General features: G+C 39.9%; 1 protein-coding gene across 3 annotated transcripts in view; it reads left to right on the forward strand.

The window, feature by feature from the left end:
• The window catches only part of LOC119154594 (F-actin-monooxygenase MICAL2-like), a 132687-nt gene that overhangs the window by 48269 nt on the left and 64631 nt on the right, over positions 1 to 19787 (forward strand). For 2 of the 3 annotated variants that reach the window (XM_037402360.1, XM_037402358.1), the window contains exons 6-19: positions 62 to 217; positions 1182 to 1282; positions 2864 to 3121; positions 3935 to 4050; positions 4974 to 5100; positions 5317 to 5407; positions 5503 to 5650; positions 8920 to 9119; positions 9601 to 9713; positions 13993 to 14064; positions 14658 to 14807; positions 15956 to 16060; positions 18099 to 18200; positions 18817 to 18948. In XM_037402360.1, coding sequence (XP_037258257.1) covers positions 62 to 217; positions 1182 to 1282; positions 2864 to 3121; positions 3935 to 4050; positions 4974 to 5100; positions 5317 to 5407; positions 5503 to 5650; positions 8920 to 9119; positions 9601 to 9713; positions 13993 to 14064; positions 14658 to 14807; positions 15956 to 16060; positions 18099 to 18200; positions 18817 to 18948 — 1871 coding nt within the window. The remainder of the gene's footprint in view (positions 1 to 61; positions 218 to 1181; positions 1283 to 2863; positions 3122 to 3934; positions 4051 to 4973; positions 5101 to 5316; positions 5408 to 5502; positions 5651 to 8919; positions 9120 to 9600; positions 9714 to 13992; positions 14065 to 14657; positions 14808 to 15955; positions 16061 to 18098; positions 18201 to 18816; positions 18949 to 19787) is intronic. The other variant, XM_037402359.1, reaches the window with a different exon arrangement.

A 19787-nucleotide genomic window follows, 5' to 3' on the forward strand; every position in this document is an offset into this window, starting at 1 on the left:
CCCTCCCTGAAAGTCCATCATGAAGTTTCCAGTGTTCTTAATGTTTTACTTTGCTTGACAGGTTTCAGGAGGAAGGAGTTTCGTGGAAAGCTGGCTATAGCTATCACTGCCAATTTTATAAACAGAAATACAACTGCAGAAGCCAAGGTAGAAGAAATTAGTGGTGTTGCTTTCATCTTCAATCAGAAGTTCTTCCAGGATCTTAAAGAAGAAACGGGTGGGTGCATCCTCATTTTTTTTTCCACAACCAAATATAAGAGGTAGTAGAGGAACTCTTTATGTGCTAGACCACCTTCCTATTCCTATTAACATTGATTTAAACATACTGTATAAAAACCCCAAGTGATTAAATGCTGTTGATGTCAAGAGTCTTGCAGATGGAGGTGTCCATTTATGGTACAGTGGGATTATTATTTTTTTTTAGCTTGGACACTGCCACATCATGACTTGTTATAATGTTTAATTTTTTCCTAACTGTAAAAATGTCTGCTATGTTGAACTAATTTAGAAGTGTTCTCAGTGCCCAGAGATTTCCCTTAAGACATGGTTTGATTTGTTTGTATCCATTCACATACTGAACAGCTTACACTGTGAAAAAGGCTCTGCCCTTCTGGGAGGACTTTATTCTTGCTTTTTGATATGTAGATCTGATAAACTGAAAAGAATTAGACAGGAAATCTGCCTCAAATACTTAAAATATAAACTGTGAAATACATTTTTATGGAAAGAGGTTTCAGAATAGTTGCATCCACTGTCAGTACAAGCAATTCCGTTCTTGATTTACAGCTGAGTTTCTTTTATTTTTTTAACTTATTTTTATTATTATAATATCAACCACAACTCCTGGTTAGAGTCAATGCCAGAGCCCTAGCAACCTAAAAAGCACTTTGTTCCCTTGGTTCCCCTTTTCTACCTTGGAAGATTAAGGCTGTCCTTAACTAGCTGTTCCTTAAAAGGGTGCTAAATAATTTTAAATTATGCTGAGGCAAACTCTGGTGGGGTAATGCCAGTCTCTTCTTTTGTTTGGTTTTATAGCATATTGTCCACTAATGCTTCATCCCAGCTGGGAAAGTGAATTTGTACCAAGAAGAAAATGCACCTGTGGGGATCAATCACATGTTGTTAGTAAATGATACAGGCAATGGGCTGTACTTAGTAACAAATGTATTATCTCTTTTCAGGAATTGACCTGGAGAATATTGTTTACTATAAAGATAGCACTCATTATTTTGTGATGACAGCAAAAAAGCAGAGTCTTCTGGACAAAGGAGTGATTATTAATGTATGTAAAAATGCTGGCTAAACCCCTATTTTATTTACTTGGCACAGAATAAGTGTGAACATCTGCATAAATGTTGTTGCATGTTATAGAGGGTGTTTATAGACTTACTAGACCACTTCATTAAGGCTCAGATCACTTAGATCTTATTCTGAGTTTTTTTTTGTTGTTTTGGTTTTTTCTCCAGTCAGCACAAAGTTTCTGCAGAGAACTGAAAACAATACTTCCTAAATTTGTGGTTATGAAACTGGCTGAAATGGGATCTTGACTCACCTTAGCAGTACATGGTGTGGTCATTACACCAGAAAATAAAAACCTCATTTATCTAAAGTTGAACTTAGCACAGCTATGTCCAGTTTTATCAGGCAAATAAGGAAGCATTAAAACCTACCTTAGGCTAAATTGCAAATTCTCTAAAGTGGGTGAAACATGGTAGAAGGTGGCTATAAACATGGTGGCCTGAACTTTAAAGGTACTTGGGACTTTGAGGCCTTTTTTTAATTAGTATTACTTTGTTTTCTTTGATTTTTTTGGTTTTTTCCTCCTTCTGCAAGGTGTAGGGGTATTATTTTTTTTTTTATTTGTTTCTAGAAAGTATTTTGGCACTGTTTTAAATTTCTCTTCCTGGAAACCCAAGAAAGGTCAGGTTTTCTGTATGAAGTAAGGCAGTGCCAAAACAGTCAAGTATAATTTCCCTAAGGAAGTACTTTTGAGGAGCTATTAGATGGCTTTTTGGCTTTCTGATGGGACCACTAAGCTCAGTGCCGCAGTTTGCTGCCCTTTTGGAGGATGGGCTCCCAGGGCAGAGCAGCTGGACTTGAGGAGCTGGTGTTTGTAGGTGGGGGCAGTCCCAAGAAGTGGGTGAGCAGTTTGGAGAAAAGCAGCTGCAGCTGTGGCCTGTCAGAGCTGTTTTTCTGACCTGCTCATGTCTGAGTCGAATAAAAGTTTAAAACAGCTGGGCTAACAGCATTTCTGTGGAATCATCCCTGTGATTAGGGGTCTCATCCATGCTTAAGCTGTAAATAGATACTGCCTCTTCACTGGCTTTAAGTAGGGTGACCTGTAAAGGCAGGGTTCTTCACCACACCGGCCAAAAAAAGCCCAAACCAGAACAATAGAAAAGCTTCTATGACCCCAGTTTGAATGTGTTGTTATTGAGATGTTGAGTTAAACCTTCAGGCTGAGACCTGCAAGTTATATCATCAGTATGTTGGTATTTGTGCTCTCGTGTGGTTTCAGATGTGGGGTCCACACATACAAAAAATCATTACAGTGATGTTGATAACATCTTTTGATGGGAGGGAAGTAATGTTATGCAAATAACACATAACTGAGGAACTGGGAGGCACTATAATACTCTATTGTAAATAAAGCTGCTTATTTAGTGTTGGCATAGAGGGTTCCTGTTTTGGGATGGTACAGTAATCTACATTTGTGTATTAACTTTCTGGAGGAGGTGACAAGTCTCATGTGGTTCATTATGCTGTGAGATATGTGGTTGCCACTCATGCTATGGAACTGCAACCTTCCAATCCAGAGAGGATAGTTGGCACTATATAATCCTACATGCTTCTCTCCTTGCAGGACTATATTGATACTGAGTTTCTCCTCTGTGGGGAAAACGTGAACCAGAGCAATTTGCTGTCCTACGCCAGAGAAGCTGCTGACTTTGCCACCAATTACCAGCTGCCTTCCTTGGATTTTGCAATTAACCACTATGGGCAACCAGACGTAGCAATGTTTGATTTCACTTCCATGTATGCATCTGAAAATGCTGCACTAGTGAGAGAGAGGCACAGACATCAGCTCCTGGTGGCACTTGTTGGAGATAGTTTGCTTGAGGTATATCTTGGAATGTCTTTCAAGGAGTCTGTCTTTATTTTTTTCTTAATCCAGACGTTCAGTCTACCCACCAAAACAAACCATCCTCTCTTAAATGTCCTGAAACAATGGTACCCTCTTTAGAATATTTTTTTTCCCTCTCTCTCCTTTTTTTTGGTGTGTGCCATAGTTCATGTCATAACTAGCGCTTGGCTGGCAGTCTCTGGCTGAGATCCTGTTTTGCTTGATGCAAGTTGTATTTCTGTCTGAAAACCGAGCTGTGTCCTCAGCTTGGGTGCATGGCATAATTTTTCCATTATAGAGAAAAACTTGGTCCACATTTTTATTGCAGTCTCTTTGCCTTAATATTTTCTCTTTCTGAAGTGAAAAATGTATGTGGCAACAAATTTGGTAGGGTTGTTTTTTTTTTTTTTCTAACCTCACGCTGACAGCCTGAAGTGTTTGAAAAGATCAATCCAAAGCAAAATTAGGAGATGAGAGAAAGGCATCTTTTGTCCCTTTTTTTGCTTGACAAATTCTTGAGTATTGAGTCTTTTTTTTTTTTTTCTCAGATTTTAACTTTTGAGGTTAAGAAATTTACTTTCAAATGTAGAAGTTAAAAAGAGAAAAAGTGAAACCAGTCTTTTTCATTACCTAAGAGCTGGAGGACAGAAACGTCTGAAAACTGCTAGAGTTGACTGTGTTTTTTAACTCTTTCTGGGCTACTTTGCTAAGTCAGTATGGAACTCTGGACTCCAAATTCACATTGCAAGTTACTTTTGTAATAAGACCTTAAGAAATACAAGGAATTACAATGTAAATGCTTCTTTACAGCCCTTCTGGCCAATGGGTACTGGCTGTGCAAGAGGCTTCTTAGCTGCTTTTGATACTGCATGGATGGTGCGGAGCTGGGCTCAAGGAAAACCCCCGTTAGAAATTCTTGCTGAACGGTGAGTGCTGCTTTTGTCTTCTCCATAGTTTCTAGTTGCTTTAAAGCCAAATCCTGAAACAAGTCTAAATAAATACTTTAGCACTAACAGCTTTCATAGTTGATACCTGATTTTTAACACTGCATTTTAGCTTAGTAAATGATGATGCCCTCATCATTGAGACTGATAAATGTGTAGCAAAGGAGAATTGCTATAATGCTGCATCATAAGCTTCTGTATGTAACTCTCTTTGACCAGAGCAAAAAATCTGTTGTTAAATACACCAGCAATCCTGGTGTCACCATGGTCTTATGGTTGAAGTTGCTGACTTTGGTCCTGATGGCAATTACCCCTGCTCTGCTACAGCTGCCCAGACTGTTTCGGGGCAGATATATAATAGAAATAGTCATGGCTGTGGTAATGCAAGTAGAAGGATTACTCAGTACAGTGCTTTCAGAAGTTTTAAGATAGAAGCCTGTGGTATGACTCAAACACAGCATATTCCCAAATGGAAAATTGAACAGCATAATAAAAAAGGCTGTGGTGGTTATAGGAATTGCAGAATGACAGGATTTAGTGCTGTTATGTGGTAAAGAAGTTACTCTTTGGGTGGATGTTAAAGCAAAACCAGATGACTGAATGATGTAACCTCCTTTTTTTTTTTTTCTTTCTTCTTCCCCCCTTCTTTTTCTTGCTCACTTCCTGCCTCAGGAAAATATGGACATAACTTCTAAGAGTCAGTCTTTTTGTTGTCCTTTTTCTGTCTGGCATCCTTCTTTTGCTGAGTGGCGATAAGAAATGGCTGCATTATGCATTTACTGCATAACACTTGTCCTGGCAGAATCAAAATAAGGTGGAGGCAGCTGCAAAATCCTCCAAACTCTTTTTATAATAAATATTTACTTTAATCAATCTCTCTTGTATCTTTTTTTTTTCTCTATAAGAGAGAGCATTTATCGACTCTTGCCTCAGACTACCCCTGAAAATATTAACAAGAATTTTGACCAGTATACAATTGACCCAGGAACAAGATATCCAAACTTGAACTCAAGCTGTGTTCGACCTCACCAGGTTAGTACTTATAAGGCTTGCTTGTGAAATCACAGTTCTTTCTTCTTTTTTGTCCAGGAGAAATAGGGCTGCAAGTAGTGCATAAGCAAAATCTGCAGGACACTCCTTAATTTAGAACCAGCTGTTGGTAAAGTTAACCTAAAAATAGAACTTTTTTTTTTTTTTTAAATCTCCAAGCAATTCTAACATTATGCTGCTAATTGCTCTTACTTGTAGGTGAGACAGTTGTACGTTACCAATGAGTTACAACAATGTCCTCTTGAAAGAGTAAGCTCCATTAGAAGATCAGTGAATCTCTCAAGGCATGGTATGCGACATCTCATGTTTGCTGTGGCTTAATGTTTGGTCTTTTCTGAACATATGAAAACTGACTGAAATGCTTGCTCTCCACTGTAACTGCAGAGTCAGATATTCGACCTAACAAGCTTTTGACCTGGTGTCAGAAACAGACAGAAGGGTACCGTAACGTTAACGTCACAGACCTGACTACCTCCTGGAAAAGTGGCCTTGCGTTGTGTGCAATTATCCATCGCTTCAGACCTGACCTCATGTAAGTGGCATCTGTAGATCTTGTTGAGTGTTGGATATATTAAGCATTTACCAAAGTATAGTGTAAGACCAACTAGCACAACGCTGATACTCTACAGTCCCCTTCTATTGCTGGTTTTTACATGGAGGTGCACACCATTGCCAGGTTTGGGGGATGGAGAGGGTGGGGTTGGTTTTGCTTTGTTTTTTCTTTATGTCCTTGCATGCCATTTAAAATGAAATATATATGCTTTCAAAGAGCTAGGAAGGCTTTGAACCTTATGACTTATGATCATGTTTGTGGGAGTCATATAGCTATTTAAAACAAAAATTGCAGTGCTTGAAGAATGTGAGAGTTACATTCCCAAGTCCCTGGAGACAGGTTTTTAGTGTATGTTTAAAACCACAGCCATAATGGCACAGTCCTGAGTTACAGAAATACCTGGATGAGCCTTAAATGAGCCATCTTCTGTGTGTTGTAGTGGTTGCTGTGACAGTCATGTAGGGAAATGCTGGGCCATGGAGGTGCACAGGAGATGGTGGTTTTGCACAACTCATTGTCCAGAAGAGCACAGTGCCCTTGCACATGGGCTTTGCAACAAGGGGTGGCTCTTGAAAATTAACTGCTTTAGGGATTGAATGTAAGCCAGCATTCCCCTTTTGATAGTGTTTCTGGGGTCTTTAACCCTACAAGACCTGATTTGTGAGGTTCCTTGGCTAGATATCAGAGGATCAGTGTGTCAGGAAACAGGCATAAGGAAATGGCAATTGCTGGGCCTACTTAGAGTCATAGGCTCATTTAGGTTGGAAAAGATCATTAAGATCCTCAAGTCCAACGGGTAACCCAGGACAGCCAAGTCTGCCACTAAAGCATGTTGCCAAGCACCGTATCTACATGTTTTTTAAACACCTCCAGGGATGGCAATTCCACCACCTCCCTGGGCAGCCTGTTCCAGTGCTTCACCACACTTTCAGTGAGGACATTTTTCCTAATATCCAGCCTGATGCTTCCCTGGTATAGACTGAAGCTGTTTCGTCTTGTCCTGTTGCTTGTTACCTGGGAGAAGAGACCGACCCCCACCCGCCTACAGCCCCTGTCAGGGAGTTATAGGGAGCGATAAGGTCCCCCCTGAGTCTCCTCTCCAGGCTGAACACCCTCAGTTCCCTCAGCCACTCCTTGTAAGAGCTGTGCTTCAGACCCTTCACCAGCCTCACTGCCCTTCTCTGGACACGCTCCAGGACCTCTATGTCCCCTTGAAGTGAAAGGCCCAAAACTGAACACAGGATTTGAGGTGTGGCCTCACCAGTGCTGAGTACAGGGGGATGATCACTGCCCTTGTCCTGCTGGCCACGCTGTTTCATATACAAGCCAGGATGCTGTTGGCCACCTGGGCACACTGCTGGTCATGGTCAGCCAGCCATCAAGCAGCAGCCCCAGGTCCTTTACCTCTGGGCAGCTTTCCAGCTACTCTGCCCCCAGCCTGTAGCGCTGCGTGGGGCTGGTGTGACCCAAGGGCAGGATCTGGCACTTCTCCTTGTTGAACCTCACACAACTGGCCTCACCCCATTGGTCCAGCCTGTCCAGATCCCTCTGCAGAGCCTTCCTGCCCTCCAGCACATCAACACTCCCGCCCAGATTGGCATCCTCTGCAAACTTACTGAGAGTGCACTCAATCCCCTCATCCAGATCATCAATAAAGATATTAAACAGGACTGGCCCCAGTACTGAGCTCTGGGGATCACCACTTGTGACCGGCTGCCAGCTGGTTTTTACTCCATTTACTACCTCTCTTTGGGCTTGGCCAGCCAGCCAGCTTTTAACGCAGCGTAAAATACACCTGTCCCAGCCAGGCGCAGCCAGTTTCTCCAGGAGACTGCAGTGGGAGATGCTTGATGCAGTAGTGACTCATCTGTCCTCTCACCAGTCTCCAAAATGCAGTGGATGCATTCTCTTGCCTTCCTACACAGACTTAGGAGTCACATATGAATTATTGTCAGCTTCTCTTTATTGTGGATAAATGAAAGAAATGATTGAGCTCCCTTATGAGGTGTGATAAGTTGCAAAAAATAGGAGTGATACCCAGGGTGCTTGTTTGTACAGCTTTGCAGAGGAAGAGTTTGCCAGATTGAAAGAATAAGATACTTTTTTTTGCCTTGGGTTAGTTTCGAAAAAAAACCAAAAGGGAATAATGGATGGTTTTGTGGGTATGAGGGAGAGAAAGAGAGTGTAGAAGGCAAAGTAACCTTTGCTGTCTGTGGAAAGCATGTCTCTTAAGCATTGCTGTCTCTAGAAAGTTGATAGATTTATCTTCCTGAGCTAACAGACCTCCTGCTGTTTAATTAACATTGTGTTCAGATCTTGTTGGCTTTTTGTATTAAATGGGACTGCTGAAGGACTTGACCAGATGAAAGCTGGGCAGGCAAGAGAGGCAGCTGCCTGTGAGGTGCAGGCAGGGCTGGGGTGGAGGGCTGCCTGCAGCCCCCTGGCTCCAGAAATAGGGTGAGTGGGTGGGTGGGGTTCGGGGGAGAGAAATTCTTTGGGGGATCAAAACCTCACATTCCTTATGAGGAGAAACAAACTACCCTGCCTGCAGCTTTGTAATTTATTCACATGTTTATTTTAATCATGAATTTTGGAAGCTTTTCAAGAGATCAGAGTCTTAGAATAGGTCCCATAGAAAATGGATTAGAGAATGGATAACGCAGTTCCAGATGTGTGATGTACTTCTGTGCACTGCTAAATTCAGTTATGGCGTGGACAGGAGGTCCTCACTCAAACTGTGTGTGTAACACCTTAGAAAGAAAGGTAGTGCCTGTGCATGTGTGTGTGCACACATACAACATGTTTGTTTCCTAAAATGCTAGCCTAAATTTACCCCTTCTGGCTGTGATTTATAGAACTAATTGAAACTAAAATGTCAGTTACTAACAGGTGAAATCTGTAGTAGTACAGCTGTATTTGGAGAGCAAAAACATTTCTTAGCACTTCTGAGGAGGAATTGCATTTCTGCATAAGTAAGAGAATCCTTTTTCATGGGACTACATCAAAATCCAGTTCAGTGATATAGCTTTTAAATTACATTTCTGGCAAAGCCAGGATTTGTAATAACAGGCTTTGTATGGGACTCTTACCTTTGGCATTATGTAGGCTCTGTAGCTTTGACCCAGTGAAATGCTTGTGCCCTCATTCATGGTGCTGTTCTGCACCTCTCCAAGGGCAAGTGAGCACTGTGTGTTTCCAGGAGGAGCAGAGAGCAAACCACCGCTGATGCCAGTGTGTTGTCCCCACAGCGACTTTGATGCTCTGAACGAAGAGGACGTTGTCAAAAACAACCAGCTGGCATTTGACGTTGCTGAGCAGGAGTTTGGGATCCCCCCTGTGACCACGGGGAAGGAGGTGGGGTCGGCCGGGGAGCCCGACAAGCTCAGCATGGTCATGTACCTCTCCAAGTTTTATGAACTGTTCAGGGGCACACCTCTGCAGGCAGTAGGTAAGGTGAACCCTGGCTGCTCTTAATTTGTGCAAGTTTGGGGAGTGGAAGCACTTCATCCAGGCTGCTTACAAGCACCGCTCTTGAGCCAAGAGTCCTTTCCCAGCTGAGCCGTTCTGGCATGTGAGCATGCTTGATTCTGTCTGCAATAGTTACCTTGTGCTTAAAAAGGGAAAGGGGGAAAAACTTGATGAAAGACTAAGCTTTTGTGGGTCCTTGCTGGTTTCAGAGAACAGGAGCAGCTGGATAACTGCTGCTTGACATCATGAAGTTCATGTATCAGGTCATTAGAGTGATTCTCTGGTAAGGATGACTGCATATGGCATGTTCATTCCTGGGTGGTTCTCTTCCTTTTTTAAAAAGCCACCCTACATTGTATGTTTTCACTTTTATTTCACTTATGTAAGAAAGTTCTGGCTTAGTCAAAGTATTAAAAAGAATAGATCTGAATAAATATCCTAAGCAGTTGTTTTTTGAACAGATGCTGATGACAAGCAAAATGGAGAAAATAATGATCTTTGTTCAGCAAAATCATCAAACTTCATCTTTAATAATTATATCAATTTAACTTTACCAAGAAAACGAGTACCAAAGGTAAGTTGTGAAGGAAGACTTGCTCTACAAATCTTTCTTTCTTAAAAAGATGAAAAAAGACAGTCAGGCTCAGAAATAAGGGTTTTATGTATATCCTACTATTAGAAGACTTGTAGAAGGAGATTTTTGAACATATTGAGAAAGTTAAGTAAGATTTCACAGTAAACAAAGCTGACACACACATGCACACTCCAGTATGTTTGTAGGGATAAAACAGAAGCACTGTCAGTGTTAAATTGCTGAAGCATTAGTAGTCCCAGTTAAGCATTCTCTGTAAATGCAGAATTTCAGATCACAGTGAAAATTTGGGTGTGATTGGGAAAATTCATATCCATTGCCCATGTCAATCTTCAGAGCAGGTAGAAGTAAAAGGAGGAGGGTGTTTTATTTGGTGTGTTTATAAGTTGCCATTTTCAACTTGAAATATTTTACATCTTGGCTCAGTTACATGTATTGTCTTTTTATGTTTTATTTTTGGAGATTTTTCAAAAGGTGTTTTTAGGAGGTTTTGTGCGATGCTAGGTGCTAAGTTTTTTATTTTGGGGACCTTTGTTTTGTGGGTTTTTTTTGGTTTTGTTTTTTTTTTTGTTATTTATTTTGAGACTGGAAAGTCTAGAATTTTTCTGGGGTATTTCTACCTTTAAGAAAAATAGTTCTGTAGTTTTGTAGTCCTAGAATTAGATATGCAGCCATAATATTATATATTGGTTTAAATAATCACTGGTAGGCTAAAATGCTTATTGATTGGGAGGGAGTGCTGGTGATCCCTTTAATGGAAGCAGTGATTTTGAACAGTTTGTGGATGCTGTCAAGGTTCTGGAGGGAAGCTTTGAAACTATTACAGACGTGTAAAGCTTGCAATGGTAACAAACAGTGGGCAGGCTGACCAGCATGACTCTCAGATAATGATCTCTTGGTCATACCCATATACTTTTCTCTCTTGGTTCTCAATAATGAAAACTTATTGACATGCTTTGTTTATGTCCCTGTATAAAACACATCCATGCCCATACACGTTGTGATTAAAGACTCCAGGGCCTTGAAGGGTTACGGAGACCTGAGTTAATGCTGCCTGGCATAGGACTGGGAGCAGTGAGAGTATTGTCTGTGCTTCTGAAGGGATTGTAACTTCAAAGGTTTTATATGATTTAATTCAAAAGTTACTCTAATGAAATTATTGACTAATAAACTATTTCACCTTCTGCCTATTCATTAACTTGGTCCTCTTCTGAAAAGACACCTGGAGGAGGGGCTTTGCTTTCACAGCCAAGCTTCCCTTCATTTTAAGTGGGGAGTGTCTGCACAACCTGCCTTAGAGGCAGCAGTGTCTCAAGTTCAATGTTGCAGATTAACCAGTACAAGTTAGACTGCAGCATGTATTCCACCAAAATAAAATAAAATTCTGCATTTTCTGAAACACGGCTTAATGCAAAACTGTTTCAGGTTTTGAGTTTCATGGGCTAGCCAGAAACTGTATATCCACTACAAAGCTTCTCAAGTTCTTTCTCTGTTGTTTTTGTTTGTTTGTTTGTTTGTTTTAACAGACTTCCTTAATGCTTAACTGCATTGCTTCATTTACACCTATGCAAAGACTCTTAAGTTTTGCCTGCAAAAGTACATATTCCTACTTCTTTTGGAATTAGATATCCTTAGTAGAAGTTTTGATGTACATGTATGTCTTGCATTTCTCAGTATTTTAATATGTTGCTTTTAAAATTTTTTGCTATCTTCTCAGATTTGGTAGAAATGTGATTTTTTTTTTTTTTTTTTTTTTTATTTTTCATCTGAAGAATTACTCCAGAATGTCCAGATATTTCCTAGACTGACTTGCATCTTGAATATTTTCCATCCCCAAACACATCCAAAAACCTGTGGACATATAATTGCCCAGTAACTCATACATCCTTGTTAGAAAATAACTTTTCCCTGCCACCCACATCTAAACAAAACCAAGTGACATGTTTCCCAGCTAAGCAAGCAGTGAGACACCAAATAGGCAAAATAAACATTGCTTTTTCTTGCGGGTGACTTCTTTAGAAGAAAAATCTTTTTTCATCACCACAATGTTGTTGTTTTTCCATGGGTTATTTGCAGAAGTAAACAGAGTTTTAGTAGTGAGGAGAGCTTTCCATTACGAAGCCATGCAGCCCTCTGACTAACCTCCTATCATGAAACAAGCCTTCTGTCATAACAGGAGGCATAGTTCTTGGCATGACATGAAAGCATGAAGTGATTTGCTTGATGGGCCCCTTTGGTTTCACACTACAGGAGTTTGTTTGACATGAGAAGTGGAAGTGATATTTTCCAAATCAGCTTGGGGAGCGGCTCTGTCAAAACCTTATTCTGTATGAGGCTTTTTGCAGCCTTGTTGTGGATGGGGCATGAAGCTAAGCAAGAAACACAGTACTTGGGTTAGGACAGAGACTTGCAAGTGCTTGACCTGTCTGAAACTAGCTGGGAAATGAAGCTCCTTGGAAAGCAACTGCTTAAGAGTTTGACTGTGGCTTCAGTTTTATGGTTCTTTCCCCTGCAAAAAGTGTGCAGAGCATTATCAAGGTATGACTGTAGGAAAGCACTCAAATATCAGAGTCAAAAACCAGCCAGGGTAACAGAGTGTCACTCAGTGAACTTCCCATATCGTCTAGTTTGTCCTTTTGTTCGGCTGGAAGAGGGATCCTTATCCAGGTTCAGGCTGTGGGAGACCAGAACGCGGGGGCCAGGTGCTGTTGTGGCAGTGGCTGTTCTGGCAGCCTGTGCTGGGCTGGATAATTTTTTCCATTCTCCTGCAAGTGTCAGCCAGGCTGGAGAGGAACTGAGATTTCCTGTGCTCCAGACTAATAAATGAATGGAGGTGTTTACACAATAAAGGGCACAGTCTTTTTTTCTTGGCATTTTGCTAGGCAATTAAATTGCTTTGTCTTTCACTTCTTTGTAAATATGTTAATGAAAGTTCTTTATGTAAGATTTTTTTTTTGAAAAGCAGCATCTTGTTTGCTCCATTCACTTAGGCAATTCTGCTTTTATGTGGTACAGATTATTATGCAGAATACATTGTGCTGTTATGTTGTTCACTCTTCCTTGGTAGACTAATGACTATAGGTAGTGAAAAGTTAGGTTACTGAGAGCTGGTGCTTGAAAGACAATGTACCAAAGCATACAAAGTAACCAAAATACTGTCATCTGATTCTTTTGGTGTTTGCCCAGAAGTTGTTTGGGATTACTTCTATTCACTGCATAATGATTTATTACAAACAGTCTATATGTAAAAAGGAAGCCTGTTTTCTTTGATCTTTCTCTCTTTATTCTTTTTTTTTTTCTTTTTTTTTTTTTTTAAAGTTGGCTGAACAATCACTAACTTACAGCGTGGGCAAAAGCAAATAAGTGGAATGTAATTTACTGTTCATAAAGTATAACGTAACATGACATTTATCACACAAAAAAACTCTCTCCATTGTACCAAATCTTCAAGACTGAATTTAATAAGAACTGATACAAATTTTTAAGCATTGACTACTGTGCAGGTTTGTGCAAACTGAGTATGAAGTAAATTAAGTATGTGCATGGCTTCAGTACAAAATAGGCAATTTGGTTGCTTAAGTACTGTAACGTAAAACCATAGTCAGGGAGATGAATGTTGCAAGGGAGACAGACCTTTAAGGCAGACAATAATTGCTCCAAGAAAGGAGATATGTCTGCACCACGAACACATGATCTGCATGAAGATGTCTAGGTTGAAAGAGATGAGGCTATAGTGAAAGAGTGAGGGGTTTCTGGATTTCGTTACTCATCTGGAAACCAGTGTAGTCTAGATAAAAATTCACAGAATAGCTGCTGCTGTAATGCCTTTTTCTTCAAGGATGTGTTAGTGCTTTATGGATTATAAACTATTCAGTACTGAAAGAGGAAAAAGCAAGTACCAGCGTTGTAGTAGGGCCTGTGTTCCACAAAGTGCACGAGCGTGTATTTTCATCCATGGGTCCAGCGAGAGCTCCCAGTCAGGGGTTACAGGCAGCTTTTACATACGTGGTAACCGCCTCGTGGGCCACCAGGCTCCTCACATAAGGTATGATCCTGCTGAGCCGGGGCTGGGGGCTAACGAGGTGCGCCAGTGTAGTGAAGACCCCCACGTGCTGGTGCTGCTTACCCATTTGCCCGGTTTAACACAGGCCAGATCACACTTGCCTGGTTAGGAAAGTTGATGTCCTGGGAGGGCCTGCTTGGGTAAATCTGGTAACTGCTGCGGTAACCCACAGAACTTGTTTTGGCTTTACCGTTTCAGGTTGAAGGGAAAACGGAAGAAAATGAGACTAACAAAAGACGTCGAAAAGGTCTTTTTGGTGTCTTTGAGGAGGTTGGTGTTCAGTGGTGTCCACACGTATCCAGCTCCTTGAGCTGCATCAGAGCTGAGGAAGCAGCAGGAGTCGGGAGGGCAGGGCTTGGCCTCTAATGCTTGGTGGGAACAAAAAACTCTCACTCTCCCCTTAAAACCTTGAATTGACTATAGTGTGCACTAAAGAGGAGCTAAATTTATTGAAATCATTTGGTAGGGAGGGGACCGTTACCTCAATTGCAATAGTTTTCTTTCTGACCCAAGACCATTTAAGGTATTGGGGTTTGGTTTCATTTAATTTTGTTTCCTTTCCCCAACTCAGTTGTTTAAACAAGTTTTTGTTTGAAGAGTTTGCGTTGCAGCTTGTTTCCTTGCTCCCCTGTGATTAGACCTTGTGATTCTGCTTTATCATCACCAGCGCTGCTTAATGTTCCCTTTTTACTGAACTTTGGGACCAAAGAAAATATTTTTTTGGTGACTTCTGCATGCTGAACAGTGTAATTTTTAATATACCGTAAACTATATTTCCTTTCACCCTCTGCTGGTAAGGATTTTCTCTCTTCATGAGAGTCATAGGCAAGCTCAAGAAAAATACAGTTTTTGTTTCCTTGCAGGCTTCAGGCTTTTCAAGCCAAGGGACAAATACTGGGAAAGAACAGAGTGATGTCAGAGAAGGAACAAACCAGAATAAAGTTAAATCAATGGCGACTCAACTGTTGGCAAAGTTTGAAGAGAACGCTCCAAATACAATTTTTCGGAGGCAGGTAGGTCATAGACAAACATAAAATTAATCCCTGAAATCAAACTCTAGTCCCTCCTTCTGAACATAATGCAGATTTCCAAGGGAAAAAATGGACTTGTTAGGCATTTGAAGTGGGTTGTCTTTTTTTAATACTTAATGCAAATTAAAGGTATTCCTCTCGATATTTAGCGAACAAATATGACTAATACAGACTGACCAATGCATATTAATATACTGTATTAATATCTATTATATTAATGATGCTTAGGGGAATTGCAGTGTCTAGAAATCTCTTGTAAGCCAGTCTGTAGAATTTTTGCTTTGTGTGGAAGTCTAAGCTGGCTGCATATAGTATGGCAGGAGGACTTCTTTTTCCTATATTCTATGAATATATGACACTACATATCCAGTGGAATCTTTCTTTGTGGAAAATTTAGAAAGCGTAAGAAGGGAACATAATCTTTTACAAGATGTGTCCAGCTGCCATTTCCATTCTTGAAGTAGACATAATTTGTATGTTCTACAGTGTTTTCATGGTGTGTTCTTAGTGTGACTAGTGGTGATTGTAAAATAATCCCGTGCTGTCAACATAGGCATGATAAGCTCAAAATCACACTTTAGCCAGTGAGATGGCTTGAGTCAGCTGAGTTTGGGTATGTTACCTAAAAAAGCTGAAGGAAGGATGAGCAAGGTGTCAAGGTTCTGTGAAGGGAGGTGACTTTCTTAATTCTTTGTGCTTGTATCCATTTGTTTATTTAGATATGTAAGTCCTCCAGAAGTGTAGGCTTTATAGATGTTAAGTGACTTTATCAGTTTGTGAACTACTGTTGTTTGCCCTCTGCCTGGATACTTGTCAGTGCCCTGAGCTTTCTGCTTGCAATATGTGTACAGAGGTTTGCTTGGCCATGTTGAAGGAAGCCTTTATGCATTACGTTTTGATCATAACCTCTCTTAAAGAATACTGAATGTGCTGAATTTTAAGTATGTCTTTGATGGTAGAAGTAGTTAATGAAATGGGTAGGTAACAAAATCTGTAAAACATGTTGTTAAGCTCCATAGTCTTTAAAAGCAGCTTTTTTTCTTTCTGCCTCAGAAGATCTTTGAATCCTATATACTGTTTTCCTTTTTTCTCCCCATTCTGTCTTTATAATTTTAAAAATGCTTCACAAGGAGCTGATAGATAGACCAGCCCTGCCTTCTTCTGACCCTCCTGTTAATCCTCGCTTTGCTAAACCTAAGGATCCAAGTCTTTTTCCACCTCAACCAAAAAGGCAGGTAGGAACTCATATGGGTAACACCTGACAAGCACACTATTCCTCTCACCGCTGGGAACTCAATCTTATTGTGTAACTACAGAAAATATTTAAAACACTATTTGAATCTAATCTGCAGAGTTAACAGATATATTTACCTGAGAACTGTGAAAACCCCATTAAAGTTTAAGGTTATTTTACACCTGCTTGACCAATGAGAAAACTATTTGAAAGAATTAGTAATTGTGTGGAAAAAGCCCTAAAAACATAGGTGTGTAATGTGAAAACATTCTGTGTTACCACATCTAGACTCCAAATTGTATAAATATAATTACATGGCTACATTTAACATGGGAGAAAACTGCAGCAGTGCCTGAAAATTTGTCTGTGCACGTACTTGGCTCTTTGGGCTGTTGTAATGATAAGGCAAAGGGAGTTTTCCACCTTGAGAAATGTGGCAAAAACATCTAAAATAAAAGCTACATTGAAAAACTGATACTGATGCCCAAGTTTTTCTTATTTTTTTTAAAGTAGAACTTGTTATAAGAATTTCTGCTGAAAGGTCTTTTGCAGCATCTTATACATGGGGCAAAATTTTTGAATACATTGTCCAAATTTTCCTCTTAGTATGTGCAATTAAAGCTATCTCATATCAAATACTATTGACATGCATTTTTTACATTAGATTTTTAAATGGAAGTAAATATCCTGTAGTGTCATTTCAAGAGCAGTCAGCAGTGAAATGAGATCTGCATAGTGTGTGGAGATCTGCAGATTAACTTGATGAAAAATGCAGTTTTATAAACTGGTTGAGAATTGCTTTAAAGGCAGGCACGCTACCTTGAAACATCAGAAGCACACTGCAAGTTGATTTGTGTTAGGGTTTTTAATTTTAATTCTGAGAAATTTGGAAAGTTGGTGTATTTATTTGAATTGGACAGTTAGGATTAAGTAGAAAACTGTCATGAAAAGACCAGCTGGAAGGTGATTTTTAAGACCTGAATTTGATAAAGCTGTTCTGGATCAAATGTTTAATTTACTTCAAAAGCTATTTTATATCAAGATTCAAATTCAGAGACCTATTCTAAACTCCTCAGAAAAATGCTTCAAATCTGAAATACATTACAGTTTGACTTGAGTCAGACTAGATCTATGAATTATGATCTATGAACTAGATCTAGAATTATGCCAAGAAACACTGTTGATATTGTTACAATTTGATTCTAAGTTAAGTTTCAGGCAGATGTGATGCAAAAAAAAAAAAAAAAAAAAAAAAGAACAAACACCAAAACACCCCAGACCTGTGCTGGAAACCCTAGAAGGCCATGTAGTGTCATGTTCTTCTGTACTGATGCTCTCTGGGCTTATTTGTAAAAACTGACACAAACCTAGAGAAGGATGTCAAGACCTGCCTAAGTTACGTAGGACTGATATATTTCAGTGCATGTACACAAGAATCAGAGAGGCATAGACAGTATGCAAAGAGTGATGTGAGAACATTTTGTTTCTAGTTATGTGCATGACTGTGCTGCGCTTTCGGAAGCATCCTTAAAAGCTGCATATAATGCATGGTAGTGCAGAAAGCAGATTTTTTTCACTTCGAGTGTTTCCCAGTTTCAGGTGGTAGCTAGGAGTGAACACGAGGTCAGGGAATCCAAACAGTCTTTGAATGGTTCTGATCATATGGCCAGGAGAGCAAAGACTGTACAAAAACCAGATACCCATCCCAGTCTGTCAGAAACCTCTGAAAATCTCGCATCTGCCTGTTCTGCTGCATTTGTACTTTCTGGAGTGCTTGAGCGTCTTCAGCACCTGGAGGAAAAAATGAAACAGGTGACAAGTGATTTATTTTCCTTTCTGTCTCTTAGCTGCATATGTTAATCTGTATACTGTATTTTCCCTGGATACGCTGGCTTTTTCTCTGTTGACTTTACATTATATTAACACAACAAAAAGTCTTTCTACAAACTTGCCATGTTCTGATGATGTACATGACATTAACCGAAATCTCTCTCTCTCTTTTTCCTTTCTTGGCATTCCTTCCCTGGCTTTTATTGCAGAAAAGAGCTCAGACCATAGCAAATAGGGAATTCCATAAAAAGAACATTAAAGAGAAAGCAGCGCATCTTGCCTCAATGTTTGGATACATGGAGTTTCCAAAGGTGAATGTTAGGTTTTGCACCTAAAGAAGTGCTGAGTTAGAAAATATATATAAAAATTCATGGGGGGCGCTGGGAAATTGCAGTGGTTTTGTTTTTAACTCTCCTTTTGTGCTGGGTGGATCTGAAAAGTTATGTGGATTCCACTGAAACTGGTAAAAAGCTTTGTTTAAATGTTGTTGCATAATTTAAGATAAAAACCAGTCTAAATCAGAAGTTCAGTCAGAGTACTTGAGCATGAGAGAAATGTTTTAGAATAAACCCTGTCTTGTGCTTAAGTAAACACGGGTAGCTCACAGTTTCTAATGAATTTGTGAGCAGTAGCTCTTAGCGTAGTCTGGCATTTCTTATGTTTCGTTACACTTTCTCCCAGCACTCTCTTACCTTACTGCCCACTGTAAATATTTTTGGTAAGAAAACTGAGTACAATAATACCATCTGCTGTGAAGGTTTTGCTGTGGTTATTTCCATGGCTCCTCACTGTGCAGAAATAAAGAAAATGAAAGAATTCTAATATCTTTCTATTTTTTTTTTTTGATGCATGACTGTGAAATTATTCTCTTAACCTGTGCTAATGTCACTGTCTCTTGGATAACTCTCCTGTTTCTGCTCTACACAGAATAAGCTACCTACTAAAGGCTTATCCCATTCTCAGCCCCCAACTCTCTCTTGCCCTCCACCTCATGATTCAGCTGCTACCTCTTCTCCATCATCTGCCGGTTCAGCTTCCCCTGCTGTTCCTTCTAGACAGGTACTCTATTAACAAATTTCTCCTGTAAAATCCTAACTTGCACTAAAGCTGCTTGAGAAATGGCTTGGATGGAAGGTGCTGCCAGCAGATTTGTTGTATAGGTTGTATTTCACATTTGAATCAAGCTTTACTTCGTTTACTGTTGTTAATTCTGCATGTTTGTAAGAAGAAAGTCATCATTAAAAATAATTCCAGGTATAAAGCTGAAGAATAAAGTGAATAGGTAACTGAATTTTTGCTTCAATTCTGAAAATTTTGCATTGCTCCTTATTTTAAATGTTCTGTTGTTGGGTAATACCACAGACGTACCTAGCAGAGAAAGAGTCACATTGTATAGTTAACTGGATGTTATGGGATTGGTTAGTTGTTCTTGGGAAGCATTTGTAGTTTTTCTTGTATCCCTCTAACTATGAATCAGAATATCCATCTGGACTGCAGGGGAGAACCTGCACAAGAACGGTTATTTTGACTAGAGGACATGTCTTAGAATAGTTTGAGCACTTGTCAATACAGACAGATTTTATTGTTTTGTTTGTTTACTTATTTGTACTTTAAACTTGCTTCTGCGCATTAATTGCTAGAATGCAGTACTTTGTAACAGCAAACTTTACAAAGAAGAAACATGCATACTCTTAATGAAAGTGGTTAGGTAACACTGGGATGGGAGATAGTCAGCTCTTACTGCTTGTGCTGATGTTACGGTGGGCTGTGCTTTTTTCTGGGGAAGCGAAGGTGACGCTGGCTTCTAACTCCCCTTGTCTTAGAAGGACTTTAATTGAAGAAAGTTTGACGTTTTTCAGCTTTTCAGGGCAGGTAAAGGCCCAGGTTCTCTTTACTTC

This window comes from Falco rusticolus, chromosome 10 (genome assembly GCF_015220075.1).
Source record: "Falco rusticolus isolate bFalRus1 chromosome 10, bFalRus1.pri, whole genome shotgun sequence".
NCBI lineage: Eukaryota > Metazoa > Chordata > Aves > Falconiformes > Falconidae > Falco > Falco rusticolus.